The 18256-nt window shown below is 41.1% G+C and overlaps 1 protein-coding gene and 1 long non-coding RNA gene across 3 annotated transcripts in view; one reads left to right on the top strand and one right to left on the bottom strand.

The window, feature by feature from the left end:
• Positions 1-18256, top strand: part of gabrzb (gamma-aminobutyric acid type A receptor subunit zeta, b) — a 123950-nt gene that overhangs the window by 22632 nt on the left and 83062 nt on the right. For both annotated transcript variants that reach the window (XM_088351295.1, XM_088351294.1), the window contains exon 2: positions 2803-2890. In XM_088351295.1, coding sequence (XP_088207421.1) covers positions 2838-2890 — 53 coding nt within the window. In that variant the 5' untranslated portion in view covers positions 2803-2837. The remainder of the gene's footprint in view (positions 1-2802; positions 2891-18256) is intronic.
• LOC148354517 (uncharacterized) overlaps positions 1-18256 on the bottom strand; it is a 106322-nt gene that overhangs the window by 28493 nt on the left and 59573 nt on the right. The window lies entirely within an intron of this gene.

Here is an 18256-nt window from a genome sequence, read left to right as displayed (position 1 = left end):
TTTTGTACTTACACACCTGTATATAAGCCGCATGCGCCCACATTAAAATATTTAACACAAACACAAAATTAACCCAAACCCGACTTTAAGTCCCGCAATTGAAACTAAATGTCCTTCATTAAAGTCCACAGTCCAAAATACACAGCCGGCAAAAAGAACGGAAAATGATTCCGGTACTTAAGGTTTAAAGCAGACCTGCAGAGTCCGGGTGCCCGTTGAAAGTAATCCAACAAAAAAAGTGTATATTTCCAAAGGTAAGGGTGGGAAAAATATATATCCACTATTGTCCGCCGCGTCCACAAACACTGTTAACAGGTCTGTCTGTCCCTCACCTTTACCCCACTTCCCGTCACCCCGCGTTTGTTCCGCCCCTTCTTTTTCATTCGCCCGTGCAAAATGTATCAGAATAAGTGTCTAAAATAAATACATTACAAAAATATACAGTTGCAAATACATATTATACATGGTTACACATATTTACAAAGGAAGACGGTACACCGAAAGTTTTCAAAGTTTTAATAATAATATTAGTACTTTCATCCCAAACGGTGCCTGTGACAGGGCAGTTAATGGTAGCACCACGCTAGCAACACGCTCGCAACACAGTAAACGGGTCTGTTATAAAAACATACCGTACTTGTAAAAATCACGGTAAACCGTCCTCATCTTCCTCATGTGCCTTTCTTTTTGAATTTTGCATGATGAGGGTATGTTTACGCTAATTTAATTCATACACAAGCCAAGAAGTTGCAGTCTTCCGTGCCGCATATATTCCACTGGTCTAAATCTTACCCTTTGTACGGCTGGCGGCCGTTAGAAAAATTACATAAATTGGCCGCATCGTTGAAAGTATGGGAAAAAACTAGCGGCTTATAGTCCGGAATTTACGGTAATTTGCCGTCGACGGAAGTCAGGACGAGCAGTCAAAAGGTTCTCTGGTGACTTTCATCTCCGACTTCTGAGAGACGGCACAAAACAAAGAGAGCCCCTTTTTTCTTTTTCAACCCGGTCTGCGTCGGTGGCTTTGAGCCATGAGTCTTCACAGGGGAAAATCATTAAGAAGATGTCATTATGCTGTATAGGGAATATCCCAAAGGCACCTCACCATGGTATCTCTTGTGGCATGATTGAGGGTCTTTTGAGGTCGTCAGCAAGCCAAAGGCTATTTCTCTTTTCAATATGAGATCATCTACTGTATCTTGGAGGATATTGCAAGGAATCCTGAAGTTTTTCTTTTTGAGATACTGTAAAAAAGGATTATAACGTGAACAATGTTCCCTGTAATTTTGCAGGGGTCTGAGCGTTCACACAAAGTCGGTGAGCAACGCTTGAAACAACAGTGAGCCACCATAATCCCAAGTGTGGCAAGATAATTAATTATTAAACATGTCCAAAACATTTTGCTGAGTTTCCGGCAATGGAATTTTATTTTCTCTTTTGAAAGAATTGACTCATGTACTATTGGAAAGGTTGTACGGCCTACAAACATCGTTTGTTCTATCCATTTATTTTTATTTCCTGACATATTTTGTTGCATAATATTAACATTTTTGGGGGCTTATTGAGTCGGTTGTAAGATACAGAACTGTACTTAATCCCATTTTTGAGTGGAAGTACAATGTTGGCAACAAGATTCACTTGATATCATTGGAAATTATTTGAATGCAACACAAACTTTTCTTCTTTTTTCCGTGTTTTTTTTTTCTACTTATTTTTTAATTCCTTTAAAAAAAATCTCATTGTGTTTATTTTTTTTCTTTGTGTTCTCTATTTACTTTTTTCCTACGTTTATTTTCTTTTTTTCTGCTTTTTTTTTCTAAATTTTGCCTTCTTTTTTCTCTTCCTTTTGTTTCTTTTTTTCCTCAGCTTTTCACTACTTTTTCATTTTGGTATTTTTTTTCTTTTTTGTTCTATTCCCCCTTAATTTAAGTCATTTTGTGCATAATTGTACATAATATTTGGTCATGTTGGGATGAAAGAAGCAAAAACAACCCGAAGAGCCGTTTAGGACCCGAAAGAGCCGGTTCCTTTTAGTGAGCCGAGCCGAAGAAGCCTGTTCTCGCCAAACTCTACTGACTTTACTTTTCAACTTCGTTCGACATTGACTTCGAAATACCGCATTTAGGACACAACGTCAAGGGAACCTGTGTATTTTTACCTTCATGCACTGTAACTTTGACTTAAGTCGCTTCTTAATTAGTAATTTTGAGCCCTGATTTTTGTGCGCTGGCTAGATTTTCTTGTGCACTGAGAATGTGCGAGCAAGCCTGCACAAAATTGATTCATTTTTTTCATATTTAGTTTCTTTTGTCTTTTATTAGCATATTTGGTATTGGAGTCATCCAAAAGTCATTGAAAGTAATCCAGTTAAAGTAACCCTACCCAACCCTGCTTCGCCCCGGCCGAGTCATTCCTAAGACTTAAAAAGTGGTCGGCGGCGCCCTCTGTTGGCTGCGGCTGCATCGGCTCGCTACAACGGGTCAGGTGCAATCGACATTTCGTTCTGTGTGCATTGTTACACAGAATGACAATACAAGGAAATTATTATTATTATTATTATTATTATACTCTAGAACGGTTCTGCATGTTTTTATCCTTCACAAAATGAATGGGTGCTTCTTGCAATCAATTGCACGTTATAGTCTTTTTACAGTATTTGAGGAGTATTTTGAAACTCAAACACTTTCTTCGCTATTTTTTTTCACAACCCAGAAACTGTATTAATGAAGAACTCAGCGCAATCAATCAAGTCTTGCGTCACGCTAATTTGCATGTTATTATCCGCTGTTTTTCTTATTCCAGATCCTGAACTCAACACTTCCACTTCCTCTGCAGCTATGGGTCTATACGTATCCGCGGGGACCGTGTTCTCGATGCTCCTCATTAGCAGGTAAGATTGCTGGCTGTGAAAAAAAAAACAATTCTCGGAAATCTCAGGCACAAACTGATCCAACAGGCAGGGAATATAATGGGGTCTATTTCCGTTGACAGCATGCGTATGGTGGCTGATAAAATTGGCAGATCTTGATGTTTGTGGCTGTTTTAGACTATTTTAGCATGTTAATCGGTGTTCATTCGCTGTAAAAAATGATGGGTCCCGGGGACTCGCATGCTGGAAAATCTATGGGTCGCAGCAGAGATCTATAGCTCCCTAAAATTTAGTTTTATCGAGGTTGAAATTGTAAATCAGCGACAAATATATAATATACATCTATATTTTCATTCAGTTTTAATCATGACAGTTAATTGGCAATACAGAGCAGTTATCACTTCAGATCTTTCAGTTCACAATATTGTACACTATACAAAATAATATTGCTGAAATATTTATATATTCATGCAGTTTTAATCATCACAGTTAATTGGTAATACAAAGCAGTTATTAATTCAAAATTTTCAGTTCATATATTCTTCGTAGTTTGCTGTCCCGCCATAGTTGTAATGCCTTCTCAAAGTCCAATCCATTATCACCCTCCTCATAGCGTTACCAGGAATATAATTGAGTCCATTTTGGCAGAAAAGTTATTTTCATGCTTGGACTATTCGTTGGTTTATTTTCTTTCGTCGAATTGTTCGCTTCAAAACACGTTTTTTCCTTGCCTTCGCGGTCTTCTGAAGAATTTTTCCGCCGTTTTTTCATGCCGGAATTATTGCCGTTGTTACCATTTTCTGTGTTATGTTTCGACTTATTACCGACACTGAAGAAATGACCAATTTTTGGTTGATTTGCACCTAATACCAACTGTTTTTACGGAGGCATACTTCTCTTTCACTCGACAACCGCCACAACAATGACACTTTGCATGGCTGCATGGCCGCTATTGGTGTGTGTGTGTGTGAATGGGTAAGTGTGAAGCACATTGTAAAGCGCTTTGGGAGGTCTTCATTGAGTTGAAAAGCGCTATAGAAATGCAGACCATTTACCATTCAATATTAAAAGATTTTGGATCAGGGCAGCACGGCACAGTTCTGAGGTCACGAGATCGAACCTTACTGTGTAGAGTTTGCATGTTCTCCCCGTGCTTGCGTGGGTTTCCTCCGGGCACTCCGGTTACCTACCAAAAACATGCATGTCAGGTTAATTGGCCAGTCCAAATTGTCCCTAGGTGTGAATGAGCGAGCTGATTGTCCGTCCCTGTGTGCCCTGTGATTGGCTGGCAACCAGTTCAGGGTGTCCCCTGCCCACTGCCCGAAGATCGCTGGGATGGGCTCCTGCACCCCTACGACCCTACTGTGGATAAGCAGTGCAGATAATGGACGGATGGATGGATTTTGGCTCAAACAATGCCTTTTTCTGAACGCCAATGGTGACAAAAACATAATTTAAGAACTGACGGGAGAATTACCCGAAAGCAGAGAAGAGGGGAGCATGGGATGGAAAATTCTATATCATTTCTCTGTGGAATGATATCAAGACCCACTCCGCATGGACAAACAACTCCAGTTTTCAGGCCGTGCACATTAAAATTCCATTACGGCATTCATGATGCTGCTGAGCACATCTGATTAGTCCTGCGTAGATCAAACACACAGCCACACCGGCGCAGTTCTCATGGGGATGATGGGAAATTTTGCGCCACATTTATTTGCCATCAGTAAAAAAACTCCTCTACTCCTCCTTCCTCCTTGTGCCTGAGCTTTGATTTGGATCTCACCTCGGAAAAAAGTACATTAGGACTTTAAAAAGGTTCCCCCATATTTTAATTATTTATCTGTATTAATATCCATTTAATTATTGATAATAGGTTAAGGCGTGTGTTGGCGTGTGAAGGCCAAAGATAAAGGTCCTAAAACTATGTTTACTGCTCACCTTGCACAATGTTGACAATTTTTTTGCACTATGATGACTATTTTATTGCACCAAATGCATATGTTGACTATTTTTTGCACTATGATGACTTTTTTTGCACCAATTGCATAATTGCACAAACCCTTACGATGCCAAACTGTATTCAGGGTTGGGTAGGATTACTTTAACTTGATTACTTTCAATTACTTTTGGATTACTCCAATATGAAATATGCTAATAAAAGACAAAATAAACTAAATATGAATAAAATGATGACTCACAACACGTGGTAAGCTTTCTCTCCTGGCTTTGATCTCTTTGATCTCCGGCAAAACTATCATAAAATGCAACAGAAACCAGGGTGGGGTAGGGTTACTTTAACTGGATTACTCTCAATGACTTTTGGATGACTTCAATACCAAATATGCTAATAAAAGGCAAAAGACACTAAATATGAATAAAATGATGACTCACAACACGTGGTAAGCTTTCTCTCCTGGCTTTGATCTCGTTGATCTCCGGCAAAACTAACATCAAATGCGACAGAAACCAGGGTTGGGTAGGGTTACTTTAACTGGATTACTTTCAATTCCTTTTGGATTACTCCAATACCAAATATGCTAATAAAAGACAAAAGAAACTAAATATGAATAAAATGATGACTCACAACACGTGGTAAGCTTTCTCTCCTGGCTTTGATCTCATTGATCTCCGGCAAAACTAACATCAAATGCGACAGAAACCAGGGTTGGGTAGGGTTACTTTAACTGGATTACTTTCAATTCCTTTTGGATTACTCCAATACCAAATATGCTAATAAAAGACAAAAGAAACTAAATATGAATAAAATGATGACTCACAACACGTGGTAAGCTTTCTCTCCTGGCTTTGATCTCTTTGATCTCCGGCAAAACTATCATAAAATGCAACAGAAACCAGGGTGGGGTAGGGTTACTTTAACTGGATTACTCTCAATGACTTTTGGATGACTTCAATACCAAATATGCTAATAAAAGGCAAAAGACACTAAATATGAATAAAATGATGACTCACAACACGTGGTAAGCTTTCTCTCCTGGCTTTGATCTCGTTGATCTCCGGCAAAACTAACATCAAATGCGACAGAAACCAGGGTTGGGTAGGGTTACTTTAACTGGATTACTTTCAATTCCTTTTGGATTACTCCAATACCAAATATGCTAATAAAAGACAAAAGAAACTAAATATGAATAAAATGATGACTCACAACACGTGGTAAGCTTTCTCTCCTGGCTTTGATCTCATTGATCTCCGGCAAAACTAACATCAAATGCGACAGAAACCAGGGTTGGGTAGGGTTACTTTAACTGGATTACTTTCAATTCCTTTTGGATTACTCCAATACCAAATATGCTAATAAAAGACAAAAGAAACTAAATATGAATAAAATGATGACTCACAACACGTGGTAAGCTTTCTCTCCTGGCTTTGATCTCTTTGATCTCCGGCAAAACTAACATAAAATGCGACAGAAACAAAATGAAAATAAATCCACACAGCTTGCCAACATCATTTTTGCCGTTCCATGTATTCCGTTACTCCCCAAGCCTGCACAAAATTGAGTCATTTTATTCATATTTAGTTTCTTTTGTCTTTTATTAGCATATTTGGTATTGGAGTAATCCAAAAGTAATTGAAAGTAATCAAGTTAAAGTAACCCTACCCAACCCTGACTGTATTTTGATACCAAACTGTATGTAACACCCTACATGCCGACAATTACTGTGTAAATATTGTGTAAATTATAACTATAACCTTTATCTTTTTGGCTTTTTTACCTCACTGTGAATGTGTGAAACTGGAGTGTCATGCTCAATTTCGTTGTCACAATACGTTAACCCATTTTGTAACAATGACAATAAAGGTATATTCCATTCAATTCTATCCTAAAATCAATCGGTGTGTCAGTCCTTCTTTACCCTCCAAGTGATGAATTTTGACCTCTCCAAACAGCGCTTTTTAAATTAAATTTCTTCAAGCAAAACCTTATTACAATTGTAGGCTTCATATAATTGTTTTTTTTATTTGAAATACGCCGTAGATTTAATCTCGGTAAGATGCAGTCAATCGGCAAACGTGCATCGGTTCTCCGATCAGTGGCTGGAGAGCTTTAGCTGGATTATGAATGATCAGGTTCCCTCCAGCAGTGGAATACAAATGCACTCCATTTTATAAACAAGGTCATCTAAGTGACCTTGAGGCTCCATAAAAGGACCCGACCTTTCCCTGAACATGCCCCTCGTTGCCCTTTTTAAAAGTGCGTTGACAAAGCTTCACGGAAGACATCCGTTCATCTACCACAACACAGCCACTGAGGCATGAATGGGATAGTTCAATGGGTCTACTGGTAGTTGATCTCCATTGTGAAGCCATTGTGGTTATGTAAACATAAGAGCAAGGGCTTCCGCCTTTCATTTAATTTTCTTCTCATCTGATGTGTAAAATATTCAGTGATAGGCTTAATGGCATCTGAGCATTTGTATTCCCCGAGTTCCATATTGTATGCTGTGACTCTAGTGTTGAATGGTTAATGGTTTGGTTTTGGATTACAGATAATAGGGAGATAATTTTTCCAAAACATACTTTCTATATTTGTCGAAAGTCTTGAGGGCTATTTATGTTTATAATACATACTGTGATACATTCATGTATGTGTACCTGAGGAGATTTGTTTTAGTGATTCACCATTCATCTTCAAGGCTTAACTAATGGCAGCAAATAGACTTATGTCAACTTGACGTGCTAACACATGGATGGATGGATGAATGCAATGATGGTTAGATGGATACATGGATGCAATGAAGGATGGATAGATGTATGGATGGATGCAAATAATAATGGATGGGTGGATGCAAACAATGATGGATGGATGGATGGATGGATGCAAAGGCTTAACTAATGGCAGCAAATAGACTTATGTCAACTCGACGTGCTACCACATGGATGGATGGATGGATGCAATGATGGTTAGATGGATACATGGATGCAATGAAGGATGGATAGATGTATGGATGGATGGATGCAAATAATGATGGATGGATGGATGCAAATAATGATGGATGGATGGATGGATGGATGCAAATAATGATGGATGGATGGATGCAAAGGCTTAACTAATGGCAGCAAATAGACTTATGTCAACTCGACGTGCTACCACATGGATGGATGCAATGGTGGGTGGATGCATGGATGGATGCAATGATGGTTAGATGGATGGGTGGATGCAATGAAGGATGGATTGATAGATGTATGGATGGATGGATGGATGCAAATAATGATGGATGGATGGATGGATGCAAATAATGACAGATGGATGGATGCAAAGGCTTAACTAATGGCAGCAAATAGACTTATGTCAACTTGACGTGCTACCACATGGATGGATGGATGGATGCAATGGTGGGCGGATGGATGGATGGGTGTTTGCAATGATGGTTAGATGGATACATGGATGCAATGAAGGATGGATAGATGTATGGATGCAAATAATGATGGATGGGTGGATGGATGGATGCAAAGGCTTAACTAATGGCAGCAAAAATACTTTTGTCAACTTGGGGTGCTACGACATAGATGGATGGATGCAATGATGGGTGGATGGATGGATGGATCCAATGATGGTTAGAAGGATGGGTGGATGCAATGAAGGGTGGATAGATGGATGGATGGATGCAAATAATAATGGATGGATGCAAATAATGATGGATGGATGGATGCAAATAATGATGGATGGATGGACGCAAATAATGGCGAATGGATGGATGCATGCAAAAAATGGTGCAAATAATGATGGATGGATGGATGCATGCAATGGTGGATGAAGGGATGGTTACATGCTTGCAATAATGGATGGACGGATGGATAAAAGATAGATTAATACATGAAATGAAGGATTGTTGTCAGGATAATTGGTCGGATGGATGGATGGATAAGCAGAAGGATAACTGCATACAATGATGGAGGTAGGATGGATGAATACATGGATTAAGGCATGCAGTGATGGATGGGTGGATGAATGGATGAAGGCATTCGATGGTGGATGAATAGATGGATGGATTAGGGGATGGATAAACACATGTAATGTTTGATGGGTGGATGGGTTGAAAGATGGATAAATGCCTTCAATGAAGGATGGAGGGATTGATGGATAAATACATGAAAAAAAAGATGATTGGATGGACGGATAAAGGGATGTGTTGATGGATGGATGTACAGTATGAATGGATAAAGGCATGCAATGATACATAGATGAATGCTGCATTAATGGATGGATGGATGAAGAGATGCATACATGAAAAAAGTGATAGATGGATAGATACATGCAAATAATGAAGGATGGATGGATGGATAAATGCTTGCAATAATGGATGGATGGGTGGATAAAAGATTAATACATGAAATGAAGGATTGTTGGTTGGATGGATGGATTAGCAGAAGGATAATTGCATAAATTGATGGAGGAATGATGAATGGATGAATACATGGATTAAAGCATGCAATGATGAATAAATGCCTTCTATGAAGGATGGATGGATTCATGGATAAATACATGAAAAACAATGATTGGATGGATGGATAAAGGCATGCAATGATACGTAGATGGATGATGCATTAATGGATGGCTGGATGAATGGATGCATACATGTATAAAGTGATCAGTGTCCTGTCCGTCCGAGAGGCATCATTTTTGCTGGGGACGCATAGTCTCAAACCAACGTGCGTCCCCGGGACGCAACTTTTTTGACACAAAATTGTCATTATTACCCGATTACTTTTTTTTTTAACAAAGATTTACCGCACTCCAAACTTTTTGTCAGGCACATCCGCCATTGTTGTTTTGGTCTCGCGGTTCCAGTTTTTGTCTGCACGCCGATCTCGGAAAACAAGATTACGTCATTGTTGTGGTGGAAGTATGTCTCTTTTTAGAGAACCGGCTTTTTCAGCTCAACTCCTTAATGAGAGCCGGCTCTCAAACGGCTCACTTGCTTTGATGCATTATATTACGAATGAATTTTTTTTTTATAATAAACCTCATTTTTTGTATTTTGTAAGGGAAAATATGACAGTTTGTAAGTGCATGGAGCCGTGGAGGTTGACAGGTATGAGTACGACTCCGAAAAAACAGTTAGTATTAGGTGAAAATCAACACAAAATTGGTCATTTCTTCAGTGTCAGTAATAAGTCGAAACATATTGCAGAAAGTGATAACAACGGCAATAATTCCTGCAGGAAAAAACGGCAGATAAATTCTTCGGAAGATCGCGGAGGCAAGGAAAACTAGTGTGCTGAAGCAAACGATTCGATGAAAGAAAATAAACAAAAGAATATAGATTAATATAATTACTTCAGCAATATTATTTTGTATAATGTAAAATAATCTTGTGAACTGAAAAATCTTGAAGGGATAACTGATTTGTATTACCAATAAACTGTGATGATTAAAACTGAATGAATATATAGATTTATATTATATATTTGTTGCAACAATTTCAACCTGGATAAGACTAAATTTTGGGGAGCTATAGATCTCTGTTGGGACCCATAGATTTTTGAGCATATGAGTCCCCGGGACCCATCACTTTTCACAGCTCAAATGAACATTGGGTGATGGATGGATAGATGAAGGCCATGATGGATGAATGCATAAAGTGGATGGATGTATAACTGCAAGAAATAAAGCATGCGTTGATGATTCATGGGAGAATGGTTAAATGTATGCAATAAGGGGGATGCATAGAGTGACAGATTAAATGCCGATTGGCTGCACGGAATCACAGGAACAAAGTTTAGAGTCAAACTTTTCCAATCATTCAAGATTTGATTATCATCATCCTTAATTGCCTTCCTCCTATCTGGAACAATATCTTCCCCCTTTTGGGATTTTCTGCCATTTTAATTTTCCAGAGCAGTTCATCATTGTTTCATTACCGCAAATAGATCAGAGGCTTTTTTTTTCTCCATTACAATGAAATCTTGCAGACGGTGTCAATCAAACACTGTATTCTTTCTGGAATGGTATATAATATTTTATCATTTGTTTTTCCTTTTAAGGATCGTGTTGCTTGTTCATGCATATTTAAATCAAATTAATTTCTCATTTATAAAGTGAAGAAAATTAGTATTTGAACACCCTGCTATTTTGCTATTTCTCCCACTTAGAAATCATGGAAGTGTGTGAAATTTTCATAGTAAGTCCACTGTGAGAGATAAACTAACAAGAAAAATCCAGAAATCACAAGGCATGATGTTTTAACAATTTTGCCAATGCCACACATGCTGCTGAAGAATCATTTAGCCTACGAGAGAGGTCTGGAAGTAACTTTAGCAGAGAAAATGTCATGGTTGCCATGGCGCCCAATTGGCCCTGCCCGTATGGCACCAGCTGCGGCTCATTAACAGATTGGCTTTCCGTCTTTTTAAGCTCAGTGCGCTCTCTCTTAGTTTGTCAGCCGGTAAACGAACATCTGCCCTGCAAGAGGTGGGTTCTGACTCGGTCCTGTTTTCCTGTTGGTATTTCCGGTGCGGTATTGTTCCCGTTTATTTTGGTTTCCAGTTTCGTTCCCGTCTATTTTTGTCCCGTTTATTAATTTCTCCAGTTTTTGTTCCCGTCTAGTTTGTCCAGTTTATTTTCGATATTCTGTTTTATTATCTATCCCGTCTGTGCCGTCCTGTACGGTATCGACCCCATCCGTCCGATATCAACTGGGGCAATTGGTATCGATCTCGTCAGCCTCTGGCTTCCTATCATTTGACGCCAGACTGCTTCATAACGTGCATGACTCCCCATTTCCCCTAAAATAAAAGGCTTGTCTGAGAACGTCACGCATTTGGGTCCTGATCCTGTTCTGGTTCTTGACAGAAAAATGATTCCCCTATTATGCCCCTAACTTTAAAACCATCACTGGTGAAACGACAAAGTACCACAGTTTAAAAACACCATCCATCTTAGAGCTTGCAGCCGTACTGTTTCCTTATTAAAGTACATTTTCCACTAAATCGGGCTATTAAAAGATTGAATACGATCTCTGGACCATATCAATTAAATAAAAAAGACACCAGCAATGTTCCCTCTAAGCTGCAATCGCGCACTGCCTGCACATACTCAGCGCACAAGAAAATCTAGCCAGCACACAAAAATCAGGGCTCGAAATTGATAATTAAGAAGCCAATTAAGTCAAAGTTACAGTGCATGAAGGTAAAAATACACGGGTTCCCCTGACGCTGTTTTCTAAATGCGGTATTTTGAAGTCGATCTCGAAGTCGAACAAAGTTGAGTAAAGTCGGTAGAGTTTTTCGAGAAACGGCTTCTTCGGCTCGGCTCACTGGCTCAAGAGGTAGGGCGCTCGTCTTGGCATCAAGAGGTTGCAGGTTCGATTCCGGCTCCTCCGTGTTCTTATGCCCCCAATAAGCAGGGCGGCGCCTTGAATGGCTGCATGGCCGCTATTGGTGTGCGAGTGTGTGTGTGAATGGGTAAGTCTGAAGCACATTGTAAAGCGCTTTGGGAGGTCATTGACTTGAAAAGCGCTATAGAAATGCAGACCAATTACCATTTAAAGAGAACCGGCTCCTTCGGGTCCTAAACGGCTCTTCAGGTTGTCTTTGCTTCTTTAATCCCCACACGACCAAATATCATGTAAAATAGTGCACAAAATGACTTAAAGGAAGGGGGGAACAGAACAAAAAAGAAAAAAATACCAAAATGAAAAAGTAGTGAAAAGCTGAGAAAAAATAAACCAAAGGAAGAGAAAAAAGAAGGAAAAAATCAGAAAAACCCAGAAAAAAAAGAAAAGAAACAAGAGAAAAAAAGGAAATAGAGAACAAAAAGAAAAAGTAACAGCTAGGAAAAATCAACACAATGAGATTTTTTTAAAGGAATTAAAAAAATAGAAAAAACAGGGAAAAAGAAGAAAAAGTTTGTCTCATCTCATCAGCTACACCGCTTATCCTCATTAGGGTCGCGGGGGGGCTGGAGCCCATCCCAGCCATCTCCGGGCAGTGGGCAGGGGACACCCTGAACTGGTTGCCAGCCAATCGCAGGGCACACAGGGACAGACAACTCATTCGCTCATTCACACCTAGGGACAATTTGGACAGGCCAATTCACCTGAAATGCATGTCTCTGGAATGTGGGAGGAAACCCACGCAGGCACGGGGAGAACATACAAACTCCGCACAGGAAGTCTGGAGCTGGATTTGAACCCACGACAGGTTCCCATGACATGAACTGTGCCGCACAAGCGCTAACCACTGCGCCTCCGTGCTGCCATGAAAGTTTGTGTTGTTGTTGCCATGTGACGTTTGTAGACTGCACAACCTTTGCAATAGTACATGAGTCAATTCATTCAAAAGAGAAAAATAATTTTGCATTGCCGGAAACTCAGCAAATTGTCAAGTTTTGGGCATGTTTGATAATGACTCAGTTGCCACACTTGGGATTGCCGTTGCTCACTGTTGTTTCAAGCGTTGCTCACCAACTTTGTGTGAACGCTCAGACCCGTAAGGAAATTTACAGGGAACATTGGACACCAGTCGGAAGTATTTTCCTAGAAGTGAGAATGTTGGTTTAAAGCACTAGCTTTTTGGACTTGTGCTATGAATTGCACCCTGGAGCTCACTGATACGGTGCACGCAAGTCTTAGATTGTGGTAAATAAATAAGAAATGAAATTGCTCCGAGGGACAGCTTTGCAGAACATGCAGCGGATGGCTGTTACTTCAAGTTTAGCCGGGATCTCCATGGATCCATAAATAACATTTATTTTACAGTAATATTTTTGTTTTTTTCCCTGACGTTTAGCGCCTAAATCTACAGTTTAAAGACTGGAAAAATATTGGCATAATCTACAGCAGAGGTGTGAAACAGGCGGCCCGCGGGCCAGATCAGGCCCGCTAAGGGATTGAATCCAGCCGGCGAGAAAACACTCAGAGAAGCGCAAGAGAAAAACAAGCTGCAGGTTGAAAGCCAGGTGCCTCTCACAAAGACACTGTACTTGTATTTATTTCTCGCTTTCTTTTCCACCCATTTTCTCCCAATCTGTCTGTCACTCTCTGTGTCTTTTTTTCTCTTCCTTTGTTGCTCTTTGTCTCTTTCTCTCTCTATGTCTTTTAACCTCTTTTGCTCTAACTTCCTTTTCTCTCTTTTCTCTTTCTCTCTTCCGACTCTTTGCGCTTTCTTGTCTCTTTTCTCTCCTTCTGTCTTTCTATTTCTCTTTGGATTTCTTTCTTCCTCTCCCTACCTTTCCCCCTCTCTCACGACTTTTTATCTTTTGTTTCTCACATTCTCTCTCTCTCTCCCTCTTTCTTTCTTGGTTCTGCCCTCTCCTTTTCCCTCCATCTTTCTCTTTTATTACTTTATCTCTTTTTCTTTCTCTTTAATCTACTCGTCTGCCCCCCGACAGAATGTTTGTTCTATCGTGTGGCCTCTGAGTTAAAATGAGTTTGACACCCCTGATCTACAGCAATGGTCAATGAGAAATACCTCGGAATCCGATTGGCTCCCTGTCACTATTTAAACCCACGTCTATCTGTCACCTGTTGTCAGTCCGTCTGCAAACCTCAGTGTACTCAAGGCAAGCTATTTCAACCCCCACTCCCACCTGGTTTTGCTCCTGTCTGTTTCCCAGCTTCGACCCGTTTTTTGATCCTGACCACGTCTACTCTCCTCTCCTGGCTTTCGACTTGTTTCCGATCCAGACCACGTTTTTTTGCTCTCCTGTCCCGGCTACTGACCCGTTTTTTTCCGTTCCCGACGCCACCATCGCTCACCACGGAAGTCCCACTTCCGCGGTCAGAGCGACCTGCTTCCCGCGCCCTTGCAACCCTTTCCTTTCTTCCAATAAAACTGAGAGAAATGCAACGCATGTCTGTCTTGTCCCCGTTCTGGTCCTTACAGTATAATGAAAAGTCATTTCAAACAGGAAAAAAAACGGATAAAAAAATAGAAAAAAAGAATCATCTCATGTCATTATTGCACATTCCTGTCCAATAATATTACACAATTAAGTGTTACTCTTGCCTTAGGATAGAAGCAATATTTCAGTCTATTAGTTGTAGACATAATGGTCCTAAATTGTCTATCTGAGGACAAAAGTCCAAACATTAATGTCCGGGGTTGAAAAATGTTAAATACTAAACGCGAAAAGGGCAGCACGGCGGGGCAGTGGTTAGCGTGTGTGCTGCACAGTTCTGGGGTCGTGAGATCGAACCTCCTGTGTGGAGTTTGCATGTTCTCCCCGTGCATGCGTGGGTTTCCAGCCACTCCGGTTTCCTCCCACATTCAAAAAACATGCATGTCAGGTTAATTGGTTGGTCCCTAGGTGTGAATGAGCGAGCGAATTGTCTGTCCCTGTTGGCCCTGCGATTGGCCGGCAACCAGTTGAGGGTGTCCCCTGACCACTGCCCGAAGATAGCTGGGATGGGCTCCAGCACCCCCGCGACCCTACTGAGGATAAGCGGTGCAGATAATGGATGGATGGATGGATGGATGACCGGTCCAAATTGTCCCTTGGTGTGAATGAGCGAGCGAATTGTCTGTCCCTGCGACTGGCTGGCAATTAGTTCAGGGTGTCCCCTGCCCACTGCCCGGAGATAGCTGGGATGGGCTCCAGCACCCCCGCTAAGCTACTGAGGATAAGCGATGCAGATAATGGATAGATGGCCGGTCCAAATTGTCCCTTGGTGTGAATGAGTAAGCTAATTGTCTGTCCCTGTGTGCCCTGCGACTGGCTGGCAACCAGTCCAGGGTGTCCCCTGCCCACTGCCCAAATATAGCATGGATGGGCTCCAGCACCCCCGCGACCCTACTGGGGATAAGCGGTGCGGATAATGGATGGATGGATGTATGGCCGGTCCAAATTGTCCCTAGGTGCGACTAGCTGGCAACCAGTTCAGGATGTCCCCTGCCTACTGCCCGAAGATAGTTGGGAAGGCCTCCAGCACCCCCGCGACCCTACTGGGATTAAGCAGTGCAGATAATGGATGGATGGATGGCCGGTCCAAATTGTCCCTAGTTACGACTGGCTGGCAACCAGTTCAGGGTGTCCCCTGCCCACTGCCCGAAGATAGCTGGGATGGGCTCCAGCACCCCCGCGGCCCTACTGAAGATAAGCGGTGCAGATAATGGATGGATGGATGGATAAACCCGACTATATGCGACCATGACTAGTATGACAGCATGGCGTCCTTTTCTGTTAGCTAAAAACAAAAATCCGCTGCCGCATTCGGAAATAAGAAGTCTGAGGGCAAACTGTAATGACAGCCAGAACTAAGCTAGCCTCCATTCCAGATTTTAAAGCCATGCTGACGCATTCAAGTGCTGGCTGGTGATGGAGTTAAGCAGCTGTGTGACGGCTACAAAACCAAAAGTATTTGACAGTGTCCAAAAGGGAATTTGGGAAATGATGTGGAGGAAAAACACGGGGAGTGAATACTGCAAGAATACAACAGAAATAATACCAAAAATCCTATTACCGTATTTTTTCCGCACTGTAAGGTGCACCTAAAAGCCTTTATTTTTTTCAAAAGCTGATCATGCGCCTTATAATACAGTGCGCCTTATTTATGGATCAACATTAAGTTTTCCAACTAACTCGCAGCCGCCGACTCGATTTTCCCCCGAACGCCATGTAGTCCGCGTTGCATGCTGGGATTTATTTACCGGCGTTTCATTGGCTAACCAATGTGTCAATCATCATTTGAATGGATCACTATTTGCTAAAGTTATTCGGAGGTCAAGGGGAGGATCCTTTTTATCATTTACAGGCTGGCATAGGCCTAAGCGGCAAAACAAAGCCTGCAATTGGCCAAAAAAGATGAATGCGTATAGCACGTGGCTGACGGCATACAGAAAGCATTTTTTTACTATTTTGTATTTGTAAATATTTTATTCTCCTGGATTTACTACACTCACGGATATAAGAGGACCACGGCTGCACATTATTATGAACACAACGACTTCGGTGAGATACTCCGGCTATATATCTTGTTTCAGACTGAACTCGATGTTTCTGTGATAAGCGGTGCAGATAATGGATGGAATGGAGTGTCTACTTTTAAATTCAACTCAATTCTAAGTGTTTATTGTCATATGTACAGTAAAGTTGCGAGCGAAAAAGAAAATAGAAACTAAGGAATGGTTGGCATTTCTTGAATCCCAAGACTTTAACCTTCCGAATGATGGAACGATGCATTCGAGTGACATCGTACGGACACCGCATCCGCACGTGTTCTCGACACGTATTTGCGTCTCTGCAAGCTTTGGGAATGTTTAGGGGGTAAGAAGTTGGACTGAACTATCTGACTGTTTTGTCCACGTTCCCATTGTAGCGCCTTATAATCCGGTGCGTCTTATGTATGTCAAATATAGGACCAAAAACTATTTTTTCGGGGTGCGCCCTATAACCCGGTGCAGAAAATACGGTACGTAGATTTTATGTCTTGTTATCAGCTTGTTCTGGGTGAGCAGTGTTCTGGTTTTCCCGCGTCCCTGCGTCCTAGACGCATCATTTTTGCTGGGGACGCATAGTCTCAAATCAACGTTGACCTTTTTGATACAAAATTGTCATTATTACCTGATTACTTTATTTTTTTTTATTTATTTTTTTTTACAAAGATTTACCGCTTTCCAAACTTTTCGTCAGGAAGATCCGCCATTGTTGTTTTGGTCTCGCACCGATCTCGGCAAACAAGATCTAGTTGCTTCAAGATTATGCTAGTCGTCGATTTAAGGTGAAAATCAACACCAAATAGGTAATTTTTTCAGTGTCAGTAATTTGAAACATAATGCCGAAAGTGATAACAACGGCAATAATTCTGGCACAAAAAAATGGCGGAGAAATTCTTCGGAAGATTGCGGAGGCAAGGAAAACACATGTGTTGAAGCGAACGATTCGATGAAAGATAACAAAAGAATACTGCTAGCAAGAAAAGGACTTTTCTGCCAAAATGGACTAAATTATATTCCTGGTTACACTATGAAGAGGATGATAATGGACCAAACAGGACGAGTTAGACGAGATCGATACCAGACACTCGGGACTGGAGTCAGATATAAGACAAGACGAGATAGACGGGATCGATACCCGATACTGGAGACTGGAGTCAGATATCAGACAGGACGAGATAGACGGGATCGATACCCGATACTGGAGTCAGATATCAGACAGGACGAGATAGACGGGATCGTCACCAGACACTGGAGACTGGAGTCAGATATCAAACAGGACGAGATAGACGGGATCGATACCAGACACTGGAGTCAGATATCAAACAGGACGAGAAAGACGGGATCGATACCAGACACTGGAGACTGGAGTCAGATATCAAACAGGCAGAGATAGACGGGATCTATACCAGACACGAGGGACTGGAGTCAGATATCAAACAGGCTGAGAAAGACGGGATCAATACCAGACATTCGGGACTGGAGTCA

Source organism: Urocampus carinirostris, chromosome 13 (genome assembly GCF_059441175.1).
Source record: "Urocampus carinirostris isolate Australia breed hairy pipefish chromosome 13, RoL_Ucar_1.0, whole genome shotgun sequence".
NCBI classification, from domain to species: domain Eukaryota; kingdom Metazoa; phylum Chordata; class Actinopteri; order Syngnathiformes; family Syngnathidae; genus Urocampus; species Urocampus carinirostris.
Note: the sequence above shows the minus strand (reverse complement) of the source record. Positions and strands in the feature narration are given on the sequence as shown.